The sequence below is a fragment of the Crocuta crocuta genome, unplaced genomic scaffold, assembly GCF_008692635.1.
Source record: "Crocuta crocuta isolate KB4526 unplaced genomic scaffold, BGI_CrCroc_1.0 scaffold55, whole genome shotgun sequence".
Lineage (NCBI taxonomy): Eukaryota > Metazoa > Chordata > Mammalia > Carnivora > Hyaenidae > Crocuta > Crocuta crocuta.
Window position 1 is genome coordinate 595,952 of NW_027530512.1, and position 21,357 is coordinate 617,308.

The 21,357-nt window shown below is 50.5% G+C and overlaps 1 protein-coding gene across 1 annotated transcript in view; it reads right to left on the reverse strand.

Moving 5' to 3' along the window:
* Positions 1-8,815: 8,815 nt before the first annotated feature.
* The window catches only part of SUSD6 (sushi domain containing 6), a 98,345-nt gene continuing 85,803 nt past the window's right edge, over positions 8,816-21,357 (reverse strand). Inside the window, exons 3-6 of the mRNA XM_077767098.1 lie at positions 17,333-17,530; positions 16,223-16,361; positions 12,430-12,857; positions 8,816-10,014 (exon numbers count right to left, since the gene is read on the reverse strand). Coding sequence (XP_077623224.1) covers positions 9,989-10,014; positions 12,430-12,857; positions 16,223-16,361; positions 17,333-17,530 — 791 coding nt within the window. The 3' untranslated portion in view covers positions 8,816-9,988. The remainder of the gene's footprint in view (positions 10,015-12,429; positions 12,858-16,222; positions 16,362-17,332; positions 17,531-21,357) is intronic.

The following is a 21,357-nucleotide window of genomic DNA, read 5'->3' on the forward strand; positions in this document are numbered from 1 at the left end:
TGTCTCTCTGCCCCACCCCCCCTCAAAATGAATAAATAAACATTAAATAAATAAATAAATAAATAAATAAATAAATAAATAAATAAATAAAAGCCAAGATCTGAATTCTCGGTAGGTTAGCTGCAGTTGAGGCGTCACTGCTCCCAAGCCCTCTGGGGAGAGCTAGGGAATATCTGTGGGCAGGTGTACATGTGAACACACACTGTGTCTGTATTTATTTCCACATCTCTTTAAGTAGATGGATTATGATGGGTCATCGCCATTGCCTCCAATTCCAATCTGACACTGCTGGGTTGGTTGGTTGTTTTGTTTCCCTTTCTGATTTTGTAACTCTGCTCCCACTTACTGGCTTCAGAGCAGACTTGTTCAGTAATAGAAGGGACGAGAACTGCACTATAACGTGATGGTCATTGCCAAATGGCCCTGCAAAAAGAATGTACCAATTTACACTCCCGCCAGATATCTTTATAAACTTTTTCTTTTGCCGGTATCGGAGGTGGAAAATATTGCTTCTGATGTTTTAACATGTATTGCTTTATTTTAAGATAGCTTGATCATTTTTTAATGTTTCTTTTTTATTAATTATTTTGGGAGGTGGGGGAGAGACAAGGAGGGGCAGGAGAGAGGCAGAGAGAGAATCCCAAACAGGCTCTGTGCTGTCAGTACAGAGCGCGACCCGGGGCTTGATCCTATGAAACGAGAGATTGTGACCTGAGCCAAAATCAAGATGCTTAACCGATTGAGCCACCCAGGCACCCCCATTTTTGAATGTTTCTAATGACAAATCAAGAAACTTGACAAGAGTGTTGTAGTTGGATGTAACTACTGCCCTTCAGTCTCTGCCCTAAATAAAATAATAAAAACAGTAAAAAAGCCAAAACCCAAAAAACCAAAAAAACCACCTCTCAACTTTGGAATTACTGCCTGGTTGCTGCTGGCAGAAACTTGGTTGCAAGTAGTGGGCATCCCTTCTGTTGTCCATCCCAACGAGCGAGTGAATTGGCCCTGCCTTGGAGACTTGAACTGGTCCTGTCATTTCTGAAGATGCCCCTTGCTGGCAGGGGCCAGGAGCTGGAGGGTTGTGACAGAAAATCTGCTATGCTCGGTGCTCTGTTTTGTTCAGAATAGACTCTGGGACAGACAGTCTCTAGGTACTTATCTCTGGGTGCTGAAATTTCTTTCTTGTGATTAAAAGCATTAAAGTTTAGTCAATCCAAAGAAGAAAGGTATTTCTTATTTTGGTAGTTTTTTTTTTTTTAAACGTTTATTTATTTTTGAGAGAGAGACAGACCATGAGCAGGGGAGGGGCAGAGAGAGGGAGACACCAAATCTGAAGCAGGCTCCAGGCTCTGAGCTGTCAGCACAGAGCCTGAACGCAGGGCTTGAACCCACGGACTGTGAGGTCATGACCTGAGATGACGTTAGGCACTCAAACAACTGAGACGCCCAGGCGCCCCTTATTTTGGTAGATCTTAAAGTAACTATGGATTAGGTTGGAATTGCCCATAGCTGACTTTTTTTATTAACATGCAAGAACAGCTACTGTGGACAATTCCTAATTTTATATGCTGGTATTTTTGATCTATGGCCTAACAAGTCCTCTTTGCACTTCCCACCCCACGGCTCCTTGCTGACTTCCTGGCCTGTAGCATTGAAACACAGTCTATCCTTCGTGATACAAGCTTTACTCCTCCCCTAAGAAATGAACTCCTCCTCCGTCTTCATTACTCAGGCACTGTGCTGGTGCCCCATTAGATTTTTCATGAAGTTTTAGGTAGCTGTTTAGTCTCTTTCTCCCTATTAGTCTGCAAGCTATTTGAGAACAAAGACTGAGTCTTACTCATTTTTGCTCCCCTGGGATCTAGTACCAGGCTTTGTATTAAGTAGATCCTTAAATTTTTTTTTAAAGGTTTATTTATTTTTTAATTTTGTTTTTAATGTTTATTTATTTTTGAAAGAGAGAGAGAGACAAAGCGTGAGCGGAGGAGGGGCAGAGAGAGAGGGAGACACAGAACCCGAAGCAGGCTGCAGGCTCCAGGCTCCGAGCTGTCAGCATGGTTCAAACCCATGAGTGGTGAGATCATGACCTGAGCCAAAGTTGCACACTCAACTGACTGAGCCACCCAGGCGTTCCCCCCGCCCCCCAAAGTTCATTAAATGAATGAACAAATGATTGGAGCATGAGTGGGAATGGTCTTCCATCCCATAGACAAGTTACAGCATCCCTACAAGGGTTTGGAACCCAGATGCTCAAGGGCTTCAGGGCCACCCCAGAAGCCACAGCAGCCTTCATGCTTGGTGCTTGTGTTGAGCCACAGTCCTTCCTGCACACACCCCAGATCACCCCCAGATGTTCAGCCCTGGCCCCCAGGATTAACCTGCGAACGGGCTACCTTTTCTGGCGGCCGGGTTACTTGCTCCTCTGGAGAGGCTGTGTGGGGAAGTCCATACTGGGCAAACCCTCTGCAGTGCCCTGCCAAGTTGAGTCATCGACTACCCCGGGCTCAGGAATAGTTCAGGCTGCCCCAGATGGACTGCGCGGACATTCCTTGGTTGTGAAAGTTTCTTTTCTGGGGCCCCTGGGGCATCATGGGAAACCTGAAATACCAAATAGCTGTCCACCTCTTGACATGGGATGGGACGGTCCATCTCTAAGCCCCTGCCATGTTCCTCTATCACCAGGGAGCTTAGAGGAGCAAACTGTGTATGTACGTACGTATCTATCTATCAAGCATTATTTAATTTAGAGGGGAAATCACAGTTTTGACTTTTCATCTCAAACATGGACATCTTGGACACCAAACATGTGCAATTTTCAATGTCTTTTGTTACAAAGAGTAGGCAAACCATACATTAACTTCAGGAAGAATGACACAAGTGTGGATCAAAACAATACCACTTTCTTGCAATTGGCGTATTTTTTTACAATGAGAATTCCCCATGCTAGCAGGGCAGTGGGAAAACACACACTGCCAAGGAAAGTATAATTTGGAATAACTTTCTTGGTGGGCAATTTGAGATATAGCAAAAGCCACTAAAATGTGGGTTTCTTCTGATCTAGCATTCCATTCCCAGTAGTTTATCTCAAGGAAATAATTTAAAATGCTATCCTTGGTTATAAGACTTTCTATAAAGCTTTGGTAATCTGAATGTCCAAAGTACCGATAGAAAACTATGCAACCATTAAAAATGATGTAGATTGATGTTTTATGAGATTAAAATAGACTGTAAAGATTAAAAAGCCAAAATGCTATTTTAAAATGATCTTTCTAGGGGCCCCTGGGTGGCTCAGTCGGCTAAGCGTCTGACTTCGGCTCAGGTCATGATCTCACGGTTTGTGGGTTCAAGCCCTGCATCGAGCTCTATGCTCACAGCAGATCCTGGAGCCTACTCCAGATTCCATCCCCCTCTCTTTCTGCCCCTCCCCGACTCATGCTCTGTCTCTCAGTCTCTCAAGGATAAATAAACGTTAAAAAAGTTTTTTTTTTTTTTAATGATCTTTTTAGGGGCGCCTGGATGGCTCAGTCGGTTGAACATCCAACTTCGGCTCAGGTCATGATCTCACAGTTTGCGAGCTGGAGCCCCGTGTGGGGCTTGTTGCTGTCAGTGCAGAGCCCGCTTTGGATCCTCTGTACCCCCCCACCCCCGCTCTCTCTGCCCCTCCTCTGCTCATACTATCTCAAAAATAAACATTAAACAATACAAGTGATCTTTTTAAAAGAGGCAACTATATTTAGGCATAGAAAAAAGAACATTACCTGGAGGAGGCGGTGTTATGGAAGACTTTAGTTTTCTAAATATTCTGAAGTGAGTATGTATTACTTTGGTATATTTTAAAATCCTTTTAAGTGACCTGAGAAAGAGCTCGCTGAGAGGTTACTACTTTTGCTGTGTTCCAGGGCTCTCCACTTTCCAGCGGGGGAGGTGGGGGGTTCAGCAGCAGGGCAGGAAATTCCTTTTCTCTCCTCCCATCCACCTTTCCCCACCTGAGGGCAACCACTTCAAAGCCAGCCCTTCCCCCAGCAGCTCTGCAGGTTTTGTGGCTTTTGTGCCTTTGTCCTCCCTCACCGGTCTTCAAGAGAAAGGTAACAACTCTGTGGTTGGCCCCACGTTGAAGTCTCCCTTCCCCAGCATTCCTTACCTGATGGGACATGCTTCTGCTGGCTTTCCAGCGACAAAGGCGGCTTATCTATCAAGGGAGTAAGCAGTCTTTCCTCTTTATGTGTGTTTTTTCTGGTGGGGGAGCAAGTCCTGCTGCTTCGTGAACCTACTTCTTATCATGGTCTGCGTGGCTGAAATGCCGCCTCTCCCCACGCTGCTGGGCACTTGCCATTCTCTGGGAGAAAAGTCATCTGTTATCCTAGTGAAAAGTGTGCCCTTTCCCTCCCATGCCATGAAATTAGTTTTTCCTCTGCCTGAAGCTCACTGGTTGGAACAGAGACTGAAAGGCAGAAGGACTGCGGTCAGGGGCCTCGGGAGGCAGGCAGTGTCTGATGGAGTGGGGCCAGGGCAGGGAGGGGAACACTTCAGCAGAACTGCCTGGGTTTGAATTCAATCCTGACCCCTCCTTGGGCAAGTTAATCCACCTCTTTATGCCTGGGCTTCATTGTATGTGGCATGGAGCTCTGATATGGCACCTACCTTGTTGACCCAAACGTGGCTGAGTTTATACACACCGAGTGCATAGGACTCTGCCTGGTACGTGGAGAGCAAGCATGAGCTGTTATCACCATTACTTTTATTTATTTATTTATTTATTTAATTTATTTATTTTTAAATGTCTTATTTATTTCCGAGAGAGGGAGACAGCGTGAGCAGGAGAGGGTCAGAGAGAGGGAGACACAGAATCTGAAACAGGCTCCAGGCTCTGAGCTAGCTGTCAGCACAGAGCCCAACACAGGGCTCAAACGCACGAACCGTGAGATCATGACCTTAGCTGAAGTCAGATACTTAACCGACCGAGCCACCCAGGCGCCCCCACCATTACTCTTAAAAGCTGGCAAAGTGCTCTTCCCTTCACTTCCTTACAACTAATGGTAGTGATGTTTGTGCGGACCGGGGCCGCTAAGGTGGAGACTGGGCACAGATGCTCCTAAAACATTCTCCCACCCAAGTATTAGACAAACACATCCTGACCATAGTTATCCCCAGGACAACGTTAAGAGTGGCCTGATCAAAAAAAGAAAAGAAAGAGTGGCCTGATTTTTTATCCGACAGCTCCCTGTACTTCCCTCTTCTCACCCCTTACCGCCTTTCGTAATTGCTCAAACACCGTGGCCTCTCCTACCATGACGTCTCCAGCAATGACCTTCACGTGCTCTGCCCTCTGGTCCTGAGATTGCCATCATATCTCCCCCCCTCCCTAGACCATGCCTTCCGCTTCTCCACCTCAGAGAAGGGGGGTGCCAGCTGCTCAAGGTGCCTTCCTCCCAAGACCGACTTCTTAAGTGGTCTCAGGTACGTCTTAGCCTCCTGAGCAGTGATAAGAGATGGGGAGGGCATCCCCCCCGAAAAGTGGGGCTTACTAAATCACTGTTACCTAACACTGTCAAAGCACTTCCGGCTACCCTGACGACGAAGTCAGACTTCCCCACTCCTCCCTTGGAGGCCTCCAGGACCCGGCCTCTGCTGCCCTCTCGCGCCCTGGGCCCCACTTCTCCTTTCTCCGCTCAAGGTGCTTCGTGCTGTCGCGGCGCCCCGCGCCTTAGCCTGGCTGTACGGGTCCTTCCCATCTCAGCTTATTTGTCATTCCATCCAAGAGATGCTTCCTGACTGTCCCCCAGAGGGGCTCCCCTGACCTGTCACTGGAACCGCTGCCCTCCCCGCGCGGCAATGCTGCCCGGGCCCCAGACTGCTCACTGCGGAGTCCCCGGCGGCACGGTGACTGGCACACTGAGAATGCCTGCAGAGACCAGTAATGTGTTTCCACTGCAGTTTGTGGCCTCTCCCCTCTCCCCGTAGCGCACACGGCTCCCTGTCCCGCCTCCTCCTGTCAGGCAGCCCCCCCCTCCCCGAGCGGGTGCTGCATCCCTTCATGGGTGCCTACCACACTCGCTCTTCTGGACCTGGGGTTTCTCTGAAAACTTGCTGGAAGGATCACATCTCTCACAACTGCCTTCATAAGAACCTTTTTAATAATTATTTAGAAATGCAGTTATATACATAGAACAATTAAAATTAAATTAAACTTTGTACAAATATTAAAATACTATCTTCACACCCACTGCAATGTACAGGATACCAAAAAATATATATATATAAAATAAAATAAAGCAAACCCAAATTGAGTGACATCCTGCACAGAGTCAATGATGCACGTGTCGTCTGAAACCATTATACAGGAGTACCATTCTGCAGAGGGGTCCCTAGTGGTGTGGGGAGAAGCCAGGGCAGCGTGTGGCGGTCCCCCTCTCCTCCGGCTGGGCTGAGTGCTCCGCTGCCAGACCCCGAGGGTTCAGCCTGGGGGTTTTCATGCAAGAGTCTCCTAGGGTTTCCACTGGTGACTGAGAGGAGCTGCTTCCCCGCAAAGCTGAGCCTGCTGCCCTTCCCCGCTCAGGGAACCGGCTATGCGACCGCTCAGTCCAGGCTCCTGCCACGCACGATCTTGTTCAGCCCCAACCTGGGCACCGGTGATGACCGGCCCCCAGCAGGTCCCTCAGGCTCACTGTCCTCACAAGCACAGGTGGACTTAAGCTGTAAGGCCTGGGGGCCGCTTCCTTTCTGGGGCCCTTTATTCTCTTTCAGGAGGAAAGAAAGGCGAGAATGTAGATGAGTTTGCAGCATACCCATTCTCTGTGAGGATATCCCTGTGAACGCAGGAGACACTGCTATGTGGCCAGAACTGGGAGGGGACAGGCGAATTCTTGTGCCAGCACTAAAGAAGCAGGAAAAATCTACCTTTGTCGGTCTTGCCATCAGGCTTCTCCACGGAACTNGCCTAAGTTCTGTTTGCAAATGGAGTGTTAGTAGAAGGCACACTGAAGTGCCTTGTAAAGCCAAACAAACTCACAAAGTGGCTGGGACTCAATCCATCTCACAGTTCATACCAGTGAAATGGGAATGCGGCGCACAAAAGTCAGAAATGGCAGAAGAGCGAGCCTATCTGCTAAACTAAGGCATTGAAAGGGACGGAAACCTTAAGTGATTTTCACCACATATTGGCCTTTGAAAGCCTTGGGCATATGACAGCAAGTCACCAGGATATAAAACCACTGAGTCAGCTCATGTGTGCAGAAAGACACTTTTCGTCCTTTGGTGCTAGCCACCCTTCCGGACAGCCGTCTGCCAGACGCCCCCCAGAGGTGAGCCCAGGAAAGCCAGGCTGTGGGGTTTTCCTCCCTGCTCGGGCTACCTGTGGCAGCCTCCTGCCACCGCCCTGGTCTCTTAGCAGGCCCCACCTCAAGGCAGCTGTGCCGTCCCTAATCCCTTGGAAGGGACAAGGCCCAGATGCCCTAGGAACAGCAGCACCTGGCTGAGGCTAAGAAACTGCTTCAGAGAGGAGACCTGCGAGATGAAGCCAGCATGGAGGTCAGCCGCAGTGGGGGGCCTGGCTCCTCCCCGGACACTTCTGGGAGCTGGGCCTCAGCAAGGCCAGGGACAGAGGGGACGGGAGAGGGGTGGCGAGGGTGTGTGCATGCTAGGTTCCTATTTACCCACTTTCTTTCCTACCAGGTAGGCAAGTCTGGGCTTGTGATCCCCAGGGTGGTGTTAAGGGCGGGCAAGGTGGAAGAAGGCTTTAGGAGAAAGGCTTTTTCTTTTTTGTTCAAGGGCTAAGCTGGTCACCTGTGTGGCTGAATAAACCCCAAATAGCTAATCTCTTTGGGAGGGAAAGATCCAGAGTAATGACATAAAAAAGGGTAACATCTCCCATTTTTAAAAATATTCTAGACTAGAATTCAGGCTGCAGGCCCAACAGTGAGACTTTGGATTCTCCCTGCCATTTGTCCCTGTCACCATTTGTATCTGCTCTTTTCTGGAGGAAGACAGGGCATTCCTGTGGGTAAAGGAGAGCCCATGAGTCATGAGGCAACTAGGGTCCCAGACAGGCCCTGTGCCAGCAACCGCTGACAGGCACGTCTCTGGAAATGGCCTCTCTGGAGGCAAGGGCAAGCCCCCCGGTCTGCTGCATGTCCCCCAGAGGCTTCTGTGTTCCGGAACCTTCACCCACCTGCTCCATATGGAAACACGCCAGCTAGGGCTTTGTGCATAGCCCATGGGGGCTCCTGGGCGGGGAAGGGGAGTGGCGTGGGGGTGCCCGCAGGCCCAGAAGGCACCGCCCTTACCCTGAGCGAAGGAAGACTACAGCGGCGCCAGGAGGCCAGGAGCGGGTGGTGGTAAAGTGCGTGTGAAAGTGGTGCGGGAGGCTTGAGGCCATTCCTCTTCATCTTCGCGGCCAACCACGCCTGGAGCTACCCTGTTAGGTCAGGTACTGAAAACACACTGGGTTCTTTACGGTTTTCGCCACCTCAAATGGAGCAGCTGGGGTAGGAGCAGAGGTGCAGGTGGGGTTGGCTACCAGTCTCCCCGCCCCAGTGCTTCATAAACAAAACAGAAACAAGCATTCCTTAACGCCACATCTTTTTAGGATGGCAGAGCGAGAGCCTCCAACAGAAGCATCGGGGAGCACGACACCCACCTGCTCCAACTCCAGGGACCCAGAGCCAGGCCGCTTCACAGGCATTCACCCACCGCAGACCAGCAAGGGGGTGAACAGGAGTGTCGGCCCTCCCCCAGGTGTCAGGGACTCGCTGGCAGGCTGGCATGAGCAAGGGGGGCAGGAGGGCCAGGGGAGAGCAGGGACTGGCAGACTGGCANACACAAGCAGGGAAAGCAGCGGTGCAGCAAGCAGCAGCACGCTTCCTGGGCACAGTTACTAAGGCACGTGACTGTGGTGACGAGGACCCTCAGGACCAGGGCTGGAGCTGCCTGCAGCTGCCTGGGGACTCGGTCTGTGCCTCTCAGGCTCCCTTCCGTCACCATGAACCCAGAACGGGGCAAAGTGCCCCAAATGCCACAGGCCCCCCATGGCACCTCGGCAACTCTCCCGTCCCAGTGGTGATTCTCCTTGGGACCCCGTGGGCAGCAAGGAAGGCGCAGCTGCCAAGGACCAAACCCGGGGGGGGGCAGCGGCCACTGCCCCTTCCGCTCCAGTGACACAGAAAAACCATGGCCAGGAAGGCCAGTGCTGGAAGGAGGCAGGGAGGCCTTGCATATCAGGAAGACAATCATTAATCAGCCACCTTCCTTCCCTCCCTCAGGATCTTCTCGATGCTTCTCAGAAACTCAATGGGGCCAGGAGCCGGAACCTCCAAGCTGGACACCTGGGTGCTGGGACAGCTTTGGCATGACTTTCCGCATCCTCAGCCAAAGAAATGTGCCACCGGTGTCAACGGAGGGCAGGCCCGGGGACCCACATTCTTGCCCTAATTAGAGCCACTTTTGGATCTGCTCCTTCTACAGGCAATGGTGCCAGCCCTTGAAGGTGACGGGACAGACCCAGACCCAGGCCTGGCCCTCTGTGTGGCAGAGGGCAGCGGTGCAGCCACTAAGACCTGTAGGACAGCAACAAGCCTGCAGGACAGGGGAGTCGGATGGGCCGGGGGGGAAGGCACAAGTAAACACAGCGGCTCTCAGGCCCGCGCAGGCTGGTGCGGTCTGCTGCCAAAGAGCTGGCTGGAGGGGACCCGGAGGGCTCGGGGAAAGGAAGAGTTCAGTCCGGCACATTCAAATATGTCCCCGCCACAGATGGGAAGGCTGGACTGGGCAAAACGCCAGCGCCTCCAGCTGTCCAGCAGGCAGACGGCGAGAAGCATCCTTGAGTTTCCAGCAAGGTGGGCCTGGAGGCCCGCAGAGATACAGAGATACACAGATACACAGGTGGCAGCTCAGGTATCCGGGCAGGGTGGCTGGAGTAGGGGGTGCTCGCACCCACAGGGGGCGGGAGGAGGGGCAGAGAGGACCGCTGCGGAGGAGAGGCCCGTGGCGGTGCTCACGCTTCTTTCAGCAGCGGGATGTCTGCAGGACGAGAAGGAAGAGCAGCACGGTGGTTAGCCCGCTGGGCCTCTGCAGCGCATCTGGCCCTCCTGCGTGGGAACCATGCAGGCCCCGGTCCGAAGAAACAAACCGCCTCACTCGTACCTTCCAAAGGAGTCTACACCCCTCGCCCCCTCTTTAGGCCTTCCTTGTTCATCTCTCCCTCTACCTGTGTGATAAAATCTGAATGTTTAGTACTGAAACACCTTCTGGTCCCATTACCTTGAACCTCCCGTCTCCCTGGACTCTGCTGGTCTAGTTGCTTCTTTTTTTTTATTAAAAAAATTTTTTAATGTTTATTTATTATTGAGAGACAGAGAGAGACAGAGCATGAGAATGGGAAGGGCAGAGAGAGGGGAAGAATCCCCCTCTCAGAATCCGAAGCAGGCTCCAGGCTCTGAGCTGTCAGCACAGAGCCTGATGCGAGGCTCGAACTCACAAATTGCGAGATCACGACATGAGCCGAAGTTGGATGCTTGACCGACTGAGCCACCCAGGGGCCCCTACTTGACCGACTGAGCCCCCCAGGGGCCCCTACTTGCTTCTTTCTATCCTTAATCTCACCCTACAAGTCCTGCCTGGGTCCCACCTCCTCCTTAAAGCCAATCACCAGCTGTGTGATATCGCTTCCCCTCCCTGGGTCTTGGGTCTCCTTTTATGTCCATCGGGCGACCCGGATGGCTCATGGTCCTGATTTCCTATGGTGCTGTCAGCCTCAGACAGCTCGGGCAGTCTGCAACGACTGATGGGTCTTGTTTTCTGTGCCCCTCACTCTGACATGGGCCCTACAACTCTTGGCTCCATTATTTCTTGAATACAGGCCCGGTCTTTCCAACTGATGGACAATCCATGCAGGCAGACAGACAGCATGTTTCAAATTACTTTCTATCACCCCAGAGGCACCAGACACGAGGTGGGTTCTCAAAAATGTTTGTTCCATAAATGGCACAAAGCAAGGTAGTGAGGAAAAGGGAGCAGAGCAGGCACCAGCAGGGCTCCTGAGCAAAGATAAGGGCTGAGAAGTACACCTGGGACCTGTGTCAATATGTACAGACATATAAGAGCACCTGGGTGGCTCAGTCAGTTAAGCGTCTGACTTCAGCTCAGGTCATAATCTTGTGGTTCATGGTTTCAAGACCCGAGTTGGGTTCTGTGCCAACAGCTCAGAGCCTGGAGCCTGCTTCAGATTCTGTGTCTCTCTCTGCCGCCCCTCCCCTGCTCATGCTCTGTCTGTCTCTCAAAAATAAACATTAAAAGAAAATTTTAAAAAATGTACAGACACATAACATGCATAGCTGGCTATCTATGGGGCCACTGGCTTCCACCTTCAAACACAGGTCAATTAGGTAATGGCCCCTTCCTAGCTCTATACCCCACCAAGAGGAAAGAAGGCATGCTGTTGATTCAGGAAACTCCTAAATGTAATCTACATTCAAGAATTTCCAACTTCCTCAATTTAGATACTCTAAACCTCAGACATTAATGGCACCCAGGACCATGAGGGCACATACTGCTTCCTCACTGGTTTTCAAAAGGGGCTTGGTAAGTGCAGAAACCTCACTGTCAAACGGGAAACATCTAGGTTTAGTCGGCATCCTGAACCACACTGGGATTTCGTGTAAAGATATTTTTTTTAAAGCGACAGAGTCAATCCCAATATTCAGTTCTCTAGGCCCCAGAAGAGGCAGGCAGGTCAGGAGCTGGCAATTTCCTTCTATGGCTGGCTTGCCACCAAGAACCCAGGGTCACCTGAGAGGTGGCACGACACTGTGGGGTTATAAACACAGGCTTCGGAACCAGATCCAACTAGCTTCAAATCCCAACTCTGCTACTTACCAACGGGCAAGTGACACTTTCTCTGGCCTTAGTATCCTGGTCTGTAAAATACGGATGGTAATAGTATCTACTTCTCAGGATCTCTGTGAGGGTTAGCTGAGATAGTGCAAGAGAGCAACTGGTACAGGACTGGCACACTCCTGCTGGAAAGGACACTGCCAAGTGCCCGGCAAAGACCGGCTCCAGTTTTCTCTGCAATATGACCCCATACTTCTCTGTCACTCCTGTCCTTTCAGGAACATAAAAATTGTCACAAGAGAACAGACCCTACTCCCGCCTCCAGCCAGCTGTCCTCCCTTTGATTTAGCACAGCCCTGTGGCCACAAATAGCTTTGGAAACTCCAAACTATGAAGATTCACAGACAACAGTCAAAAGTCTCTACATAGAGTCCAAAGCCCTGCCGGGAGCTGAGGGCAAGACCTTATTCTGTAGGCTAATCCCCCAGGTATTATTTTCCTCTGCCTCCAAATACCCAATTATTAGAGAGGCTCCCAGGCCCTCCTCACTCCCAGCATGGCCCCTGAGTGGCTCATAATTCACAATCAGCGCAGACCACCTACCATCTGTGTAGTCCTCCGACGTGAGGGATAAAAGGCTTTGTATGTCACTGTTCTCTGAATCTGGGGCTTCTTTGTATGCCACGCGGCTGTTCCCTGAGCCGGCCACCCAGGAAGAGGTGGTTGCCTGATGCACCATCACAGTCTCTGAGCCCTGAGAGGCCCAGGCTTCACACAGTCCAGACTGGCCTGGGGCCTCCTCCTCTCCGCCTGCTGAGGAACAGGCTCCCTGGTCCTGCAGCTGCTGCTCCCGCGGCCCGGTCCTCCCACTGGGCCCAGACCCTTCTGACAGCACAATCTGTACTCTCGGGTCAGCAGGCGGCACACAGTGACCGGAACTGCCGTATACAGCTTCCTCGTAGGAGGGCAGCGCAACCTGGACTCCATCCACCATGATGGAAACCTGGTCGCCAGATACTCCCTGGTCGCGCCTGCATCCAGAGGAGGAACAAAGCAAGAGTTAAGATACACATACAGATGAATACCAACAACGCCACCAATGCCACCAACCATTTTTGAGTATTTACATGTGCCAGGCACAGCACTAAGTGCTTTATCCCACCAAACCCTCACTTGCGCCCTTTCAGGTACAGAGTCACCAAGAACGCAGGTGCGGCCTGGAGAAGTCAAGTACCCTGCCCAGCCACACAGCTCGTGAGGGAGGACGTGAGGGAGGAAGCTGGCATGTGAATCCAGTTCCTGGGCTCCTACCCTCTGCATACCCAGACTCCAAGCCCTCTCACACGATGCCAAGACCAGGAACCTAGAGACCTAGAAATAAAGCCATCATGCAGCACAGGGAGGACAGGGAAGTAAGAGGGTAACACATATCTGCACATATCTGTGACTACAGTGTCTGAACGCTTTAGGTGGGCACACTGTGTGGTGTGTGAACTACATTTCCATTCAGCAGTTGTTAAAAAAAAAAAAGGAGAGGGAAAAGAAGCATTACGGTCTTGGGACACTGGAGTTAAAATCTGAAGAATTCTGTTCCTTTGACTCAACTACTTTATTTGCCCTTTATTTTAATTGTTTTAAAGCTTATTATTTTGAGAGACAACGTGTAGGGGGGGGAGGGGGGGCAGAGAGAGAATCCCAAGCAGGCCCCATACCGCCAGAGTAGACCCTGATGTGGGGATGTGGGGCTCGAACCCACGAACTGTGAGATCATGACCTGAGCTGAAACCTGAGTTGGACGCCTAACTGACTGAGCCACCCGGGCACCCCGCCGCCTGCCTTTCATTTTTACTTTAAAAATTTAACAATGGTGTAACGCTGTGATTCAAATTTTCCTAAATACCCCAAAATATATCTGTTTTGGCTGCTATCTTATTTATTTTTGAGGATCCCATCACGGACTGCGCACTGTGCTTAGTCCTGCTCCATCTCCTTTCCTCTAGAGCAGTACACGATAGATTTTCCTTCAGGACAAGGACACTTCTTGTTAGAATCTAGGCCAGTTGTCTCGTAGGATGTCCCACAGTCTGGACATAATTGTTTCCTTGGGATGAAGATTCCAGTCAATTTTTGCCCGGAAAACTGCATTGTTTGTGATGCTGTGTCCTCCTCAGAACACAGCATAATCACATCAGAACACACATAAGCTCCAAGACTGGACCGCATCACTACTGCTTGACTGTTATCAGTTCTTAATTTCCTCATCTGTACTTGCAGATAAAATCCTTGCTACCAATTCAAATGGCTCAGACACTGTGAGGATGACAGGGTGGTACTCAGAAGCTCTTGAGGTTTCTGGAAGGAAGGGAAACTTCTGGCAAGGTGATATAGAAAGCGGTGTGCATTCTGGCGTGTGCTTGACTTCTGTTATTCAAAATGCATTTTGTTGTTGTTGTTTAAAAAGTAATGTAATATGTGGGGGCGCCTGGGTGGCTCAGTCCATTAAGTTTCTGACTTTGGCTCAGGTCATGATCTCATGGTTTGTGAGTTCGAGCCCTGTGGTGGACTCTGTGCTGACAGCTCAGAGCCTGGAGCCTGCTTCAGAGTCGTGTTTCCCTCTCTCTGCTCATGCTCTCTCTCAAAAATAAATAAACATTAAAAAAAAATTAAGGGGTGTCTGGGCGGCTGAGTTGATTAAGCATATGACTTTGGCTCTGGTCATGATCTCCTGGTTTGTGAGTTCCAACGAATAGCTCAGAGCCTGGAGCCTGCTTCAGATTCTGTCTCCCTCTCTCTCTGCCCCTCCCCTGATCACACTCTGTCTCTCTCAAGTAAATAACCATTAAAAAAAAAAAACAAAAACCTTTTTTTTTAAATTAAAAAAAAAAGCAATATGTATAACAGCACAAAATTTAAACAGGGCTTATATAAAAACACAAATTTTTCTTCCACTCAAGTCAGGCAAAATTACCCGATTACTTTTAACACACTTACTAGGTAACTAGAAGGAGAAAATACTCCCTAATTTAGATGAAACAACAAACAGATCGGCTTGACTTTAAGTGGAAAGAGCCAATTCTTTCAAATAAATGGTCCCCTCCAGGTCCTCTTTATTCTACGAACTGTTTCACAACCTTAAAAAAAAAAAAAAAAAAAAAAAAAAAANCCACACAAAACAATAAGGAAAGAAAGAAAAATCACATAAGCACACAAAGCTGAAACTCAGCCCAAGCCTGGTCTGTAAATTCCAGACCAGGAAGCCTTTTAGTTGACACCACTCAGTTCGTTCCTCTGTGCCTGTGGATGACGACAGTGACGGATGAAGGGCTGCGAGAGCACGCGAACTGTTCTCAGGGGAGTGAGCTGCCAGGGCAACCCAAGCAACTGCAGGGGCTGGGACAGCCCCGGAGAGAAGTTTTCCCCCAGGGATACCCTCAGGGCCGGTCCCCGCATACACTGCCACCCTCCGCCACTCTGTCTACGCAGTCTGGGGTGAAAAAAACCCACTTCCTCTGCTTCTAGCACAGTGTAGCCCAGCAGTTGCCAATCCAGGCCGCGCATCAGAACCACTGGGGAAGCTTTTTAAAAACACCTAGGCCAGAGGGGGCCTGGATGGTTCAGTCGGTTAAGTGTCCGACTGTGGCTCAGGTCATGATCTCACATTTCATCGGTTCGAGCCCCACATCTATGCTGACAGCAGAAAGCCCATTTTGGATCGTCTGAATCCCACCCCCCTGCCCCTCCTCCAATCGTTTCTCTCTCTCTCTCTCCCCCCACCAAAAGTAAACAAACATTTAAAAAACAAAACAAAATAAAACACTACTGCTAGATTAGTATGTGTGTTTACTTCCCTACAGATGCCTCTATGTGCAGCCAGGTTGGGAACCAGGGAGACAGAGCAGTGGCTCGCAAACAGAGCCTGCCTCATCATCACCTGGAGGGCTACTGAAACTACGTACCTGGGCCTCAGCCCCAGAGTTTCTCATTCAGTAGGTCTGGGGCGGAGCCTGATAACTCTCATTCCTAACAAGTCCCCAGGTGACGCTGATGCTGCTGGAACCACACTCTGAGGGCCACTGATGTAGGGCAAATGACAAGGCTTAGGGGATGGACAAATCCAGGTCCAAATCTCCAGGTGGTCCTCATCTAGAGGAGTCACAACCTTGACTTAACCTCTCTGAGCCTCGGCTTCCTTATCCGCAATGGTCCTATGAGGATTAAGCTAATGTGTGAAACGGTAAGCACAGTGCCAGGCACATCCAGGGCTTGAACACCTGGCAGGGGCCCCCGCTTCCCCTGGGCACACACATCAGAAGAGGCTGCCAGGCCCACCAGCACCCTCTGCAGTCAAAGGCCAGACCCCACGGCAATGCCCACTGCCCCCAGCCACAGGGCTCACCTGCTGTGGTGGAACGACTTCAGCTTCGGCTGCAGCAGCACAAACAGCACCACGAGGAGGAGAATGAGTGCCACGGAGCTGGCAGTGGAAGCAACTATGGACAGCGTGGGGACCCCAAGTGACGTGTGGGTGTCTTTGTCTGCAGAAATAAACCATCATCAGAAGGGTGCTGTGCCCAGACCCATAACATGTGAACCCCATAGATGATCTTGTCCCCTGCATGATGCCGTGGGCATGGCCATTCTGGAAGTCTAAGCGTGGAGCAGCTTTTACACATAAGGTAAGGGGTCATTTCCCTGTCCTGCTCTCGAATCTAAATTCTCTTCACTTGAGACTTTTGAGGACCATCTCTCACATGCCCCTAGAGACCTGGCCTTTACGAACCACTTGTGATCCTATCCTCAGTAGCAGGTTGGTAGATATCAACCATTACATGGACATGGCCTTGCACCATCCTAGGTCCCACCCATGCTCCCCACCCCATGTGGCTGGAAAACTGGTAAGAAATGAGCTGTAATCCCCTGCCCTAAGGCCCTGAACTTCAGTTGTAAACCTCAGGCTGGTCCCCATCCCTTTCTGGGGTGTCATGGTCTCGGAGCCCGGTTGTGAGGCACGAAGACGGCTTCAGGGCACATACTTTCCTGCGGACAGTTGGATTTTCCCGTCATGGAAGACAGGAGGCAGGAGAGGGAGAGGTCTTCTGTCCAGCTGGACTGTAGCTCTATAACAACAGTCCATTTCCATTCAAAGAAAAATAATATAAAAGAGACACTCCAGAAGGTGTTAGCAGAACACGGTCAAAGGTCACCAGCACTTGGCTGGGCAAACAAGAGATCCTGAGCATCAAAGGGACTTTACACAGCAGAACAGATGCCTCGATAAAGCTACCAAGCCCCTCGGTGGCTCAGCTGCAACACAGTGGGACACGCACCAGCAACCCCAAAAGTCTTTTACAAAGACACGAAATCTCAAAGGAAGGGAGGCCGCGGGGCATCAAAGGAGCTACACTGCCCCAAGGCACAGGTGCTCTGGAGGAAGTGGGCACCACTTCCCACCAGCTTAAAGGAAGCAGAACCCCAGCAGCCCCCCTTTCCCAACTGCCAGACTGACCCTCATTGAGATGGCAGCTAATCTCCATGGCTGGTTTCCATTCTCCATTCTTACACGTCAGGTACTTATAATCACCCTTCAACATGTAGCCTTCAGCACACAGGTACTCAATGACGCTGCCCGCATTCAGGGGGTCTCTGCAGGGCCGGGGGTGGCAGATATAGCCACCATTCTCTGGCTCCGGGGGCAGGGAACACACTGCAAAGACAGAGAGAGAGTGTGTGGTGATACAGCAGTAAGGCTTCCCGCGGGATCCTGGCCGGGCCACCGAGGAGGGCCGTTCTGAAGGCCTCAATAGGAAATGCAGGAGGATCTGAGAGACATTCCCTTGGAAAGGCTGTTGGCCAAACCCTGGAAATTCAGGTTGCCAGTGGCAGAGGGAAGCACACTGCCCGCAGGGAAAGTCTGGCTGCTTGCAACATTTCCCCTCTTGTTCTGCATATGGCTTGGGAGCACCACACCCCTGAGGGAGTGACAGACACTGACAGTCTGAACTCTGAGCTAGCACCTCATACGGTTTTGATAAAACCTACTGAAACACGCAAGGAATCAGAGTGAAAGGTGGCAAAACACTGTCAACCTGTGTAGGGGAAACGTTAGCCCTGTTTCTGATATCACCATGACGTCCAGAAAGGACGTCATGGTGTGCTAAAAATGTGCCTTCATGGCCTGAGAGGGACTTCTGATGGATGTCCTGGCCCTCCCAAACCCCCACTGTGCTGCCCTCCTCCTAACTGGAGCAGCCCCCCCAACCCCCCCATGCTGGTCTCAATCCCACATCTTCCATTCGGACAAGACTAGTTAACTTAAAAGCATCTTCACCTTCTATCTCTTTATTCTGACAGCTCCAAGATGTAGGTATCATTACTCCCCTTTGTTGATGAGGACACTGCCCCCAGAGGTTAAATGACTTAGCCAAGCATAAAGCAGTGTGAAGGGCAGACCGGGGAGCGGAGTTGAGTCTCCTGACTCTAAAACCTGTGCTCTTGCCACCAGCAGACACTGCTTCTACCCCAGGAGCTGAGTGGGCCTTTAAGAAGTGTGCGTGTCCAGGTCACCTCCCTTTCAAAAAGGTCAGTTAGGCAAAAAGAGTTTAAGTGTGGTGGGAACCCTGGCGTAGATGAGTTGGATAGCAGTGAGTCAGAGGAGCAGGAAGGTCTGAGCGGCCTCAGAAGAAGGGTGACCTGATTCCACGGCTGTCCCTCCAACCCTGGCCAGATGCTGCAGAGTTAGAAGTCAGGCAATGGACCGTGGGGTGTGCCTGGTGGTAACAGGAGATCCACAGCGGGGGCACTGAAGGAAATTCTGTTTGGAAGACTAGGCTGTGGGAGAAGACATGCTGGCAGGATGGCCAGGTACCACAAACTTCAACTTTCCAAAAGCCTAATACAAGAAAGATAGAAATTTCCAAAGGACATTTGCTTTTGCTGACAAATACCCTGCCCCTATCCGGATTATCACAAGAACATCGGTATGAAAATAAGAATGTGGTTGGTTTTTTTATTCCACTTCCTCTAACAGACCGGGAGCCTGACTGTCCCCTCTCCCACTCACAGGACTGTCCACCGCTCCCTTGCACAGAGATGCCCTTAGGGCCTCTTATCAAATACCACTTCCCGTCAAGTCAATCTACAAGTGGCTAGCAAGCAAGCCACTGCCGGCCGGGCTGGGGGTGGATCACGCCGAAAAAGCGATGTCGGCTCCCTGCCTTCCAGCTGTGTATTGCTGAGGTGAGGAGAAAAGACTCATCTGTAAGGACTGATTAGAAGACAACGCCAGGGTGGGTGCCACAGGGATCCACAGGAGAGATCTGGGCAGCTTCTCTGAAATGAGTAGATGAGCCCAAGTAAGCGCCCTGGGGCCCTCCAGAGACACGCTTTCTCCGGACTCTTCCCAAGCCACCCACCTCACCCAAAGTCTTGCACAGGAAGGGGACAGACCCACCACACTCCTTCTGGTGCCTCCTGCAACTCTGGCCAACTAGTTCAAACCGCTGTCCGGCTGGATTTCCAAAGGAGCCTCTGTAAACCACTTTACTCTTCACATTTCCCCTCTTTTGTTCAGGGCGACAAGGCTGCCACAGACCCCCTGGCTCTCCTAGCACTGTGTCGAATTGGGTCATTTCCTCAGCATGATTAATGCTGGGCTACCCCCAGGGCAGCTCCTGAAAGCAGGCAGGACCCACTCATGGGTCCAAAGTGCTGGGGAAGGTGGTCTCAGAGGAAGAGCTGGGGATCTACAGCCACTCCTGCTGCTGGCATTCCTGCCCATAAAGGCCACATCTAGAGAACCTCTGAAATCACGCAGCATAAGGAAAATTTAGCGCAAAAAAAGGGGGGGGGTGAGCAATGAAACCATCTTGCAGAGGGTCTTGACTGCAACAGGAGGGGTCTGTAATCTGTTCAAAGGACAAGGGAAGCTGCTGAGCGGTCTTGAGAAGGGCAGAATTACAAGAGAAGTGAATCTGGTAATGGACAAGATGGACAGAGTTGGGGGAAGCCTTAAAGTCTGTCTACAGTACAGCAACCCTAGTATGGTCAAATACATGCACACAGGTTCTTTTACATTATCTGTGAAGGTCAAAGGAAACAAGCTAAATACATTGGGCTCAGCATTGCAAAGAGGCTGTCCCAGGGTCCAGGGAAGTAAGGAGGGTGGAGAGGTTAAAAANGGAAGTGAATCTGGTAATGGACAAGATGGACAGAGTTGGGGGAAGCCTTAAAGTCTGTCTACAGTACAGCAACCCTAGTATGGTCAAATACATGCACACAGGTTCTTTTACATTATCTGTGAAGGTCAAAGGAAACAAGCTAAATACATTGGGCTCAGCATTGCAAAGAGGCTGTCCCAGGNAACACAAGAAAAAAATATAGCCCTTTTGCTCAGGCAACAGTAGAGTGGGAGAGTTGTGGCAAAGAGGTGTTCAAGAGGACCCTCTCAGTGATGCCTGGGTTCACAAGAAAAGGAAGAAGATCAGGAAGAGGAAATAAGCATCCAGAGGCTTCTGGAAGCCATCCTCCTGGGCAAGAGGCTAACTTAATCTGGTCCTCAGGCTCTCCTCTGACAACCCCAGGTTCTCAGAAGGAGTTTGTAAGCTCTGTTCTAAACGCCAAGAAGACAATGAATTCATCTGATTTGGCAAAGCTGCATAATTTTAAAGAGAGGGAGAAAGCCAGAAGATAGAAATTTTACAGGAAAAAAAATCAATTAATTCTCCTTAGCTTCCTTCTCTGCTTTCCATTATCTCCCACAGCCATTTAGGCCTCCAGTGAGCACAGGAAGCAGCAAAGTAATTCTTCAGGGGCCGCAGAGAACAGCCATCCAGCCAGCTGGGGAGGATGCAGACGGAGCCGACGCAAAGTAAGCTGGCTGATCCTTCCACCTCCAAGTCACTGCAGCAGAAAACCCTCATCAGTAGGAAACAAGAGCTCTTGATCAGCCCTTCTAAATGGGTGTCGCTTTTGTGTCCCAGGGACCAGCCTTTCAGAACAAAGAGGCAATAAAGAAAACAAACTTTATAAGATTCCAAAACAAACAAATCAAAACAAGCTCCAGGAAAGGGCCCAGGATCAAACTGTTCAAAGTAACAAATTTGAACACCTGAGCCCCTTCAAAATGAGCTACAGGGATTAGGGAGTGTGAAGGTCAGTGTGAGAAAGGGAAACAGATATTTAAATACCTGATGCATTAAAAAAAAAAAAAAANGGGGGGGGTGAGCAATGAAACCATCTTGCAGAGGGTCTTGACTGCAACAGGAGGGGTCTGTAATCTGTTCAAAGGACAAGGGAAGCTGCTGAGCGGTCTTGAGAAGGGCAGAATTACAAGAGAAGTGAATCTGGTAATGGACAAGATGGACAGAGTTGGGGGAAGCCTTAAAGTCTGTCTACAGTACAGCAACCCTAGTATGGTCAAATACATGCACACAGGTTCTTTTACATTATCTGTGAAGGTCAAAGGAAACAAGCTAAATACATTGGGCTCAGCATTGCAAAGAGGCTGTCCCAGGGTCCAGGGAAGTAAGGAGG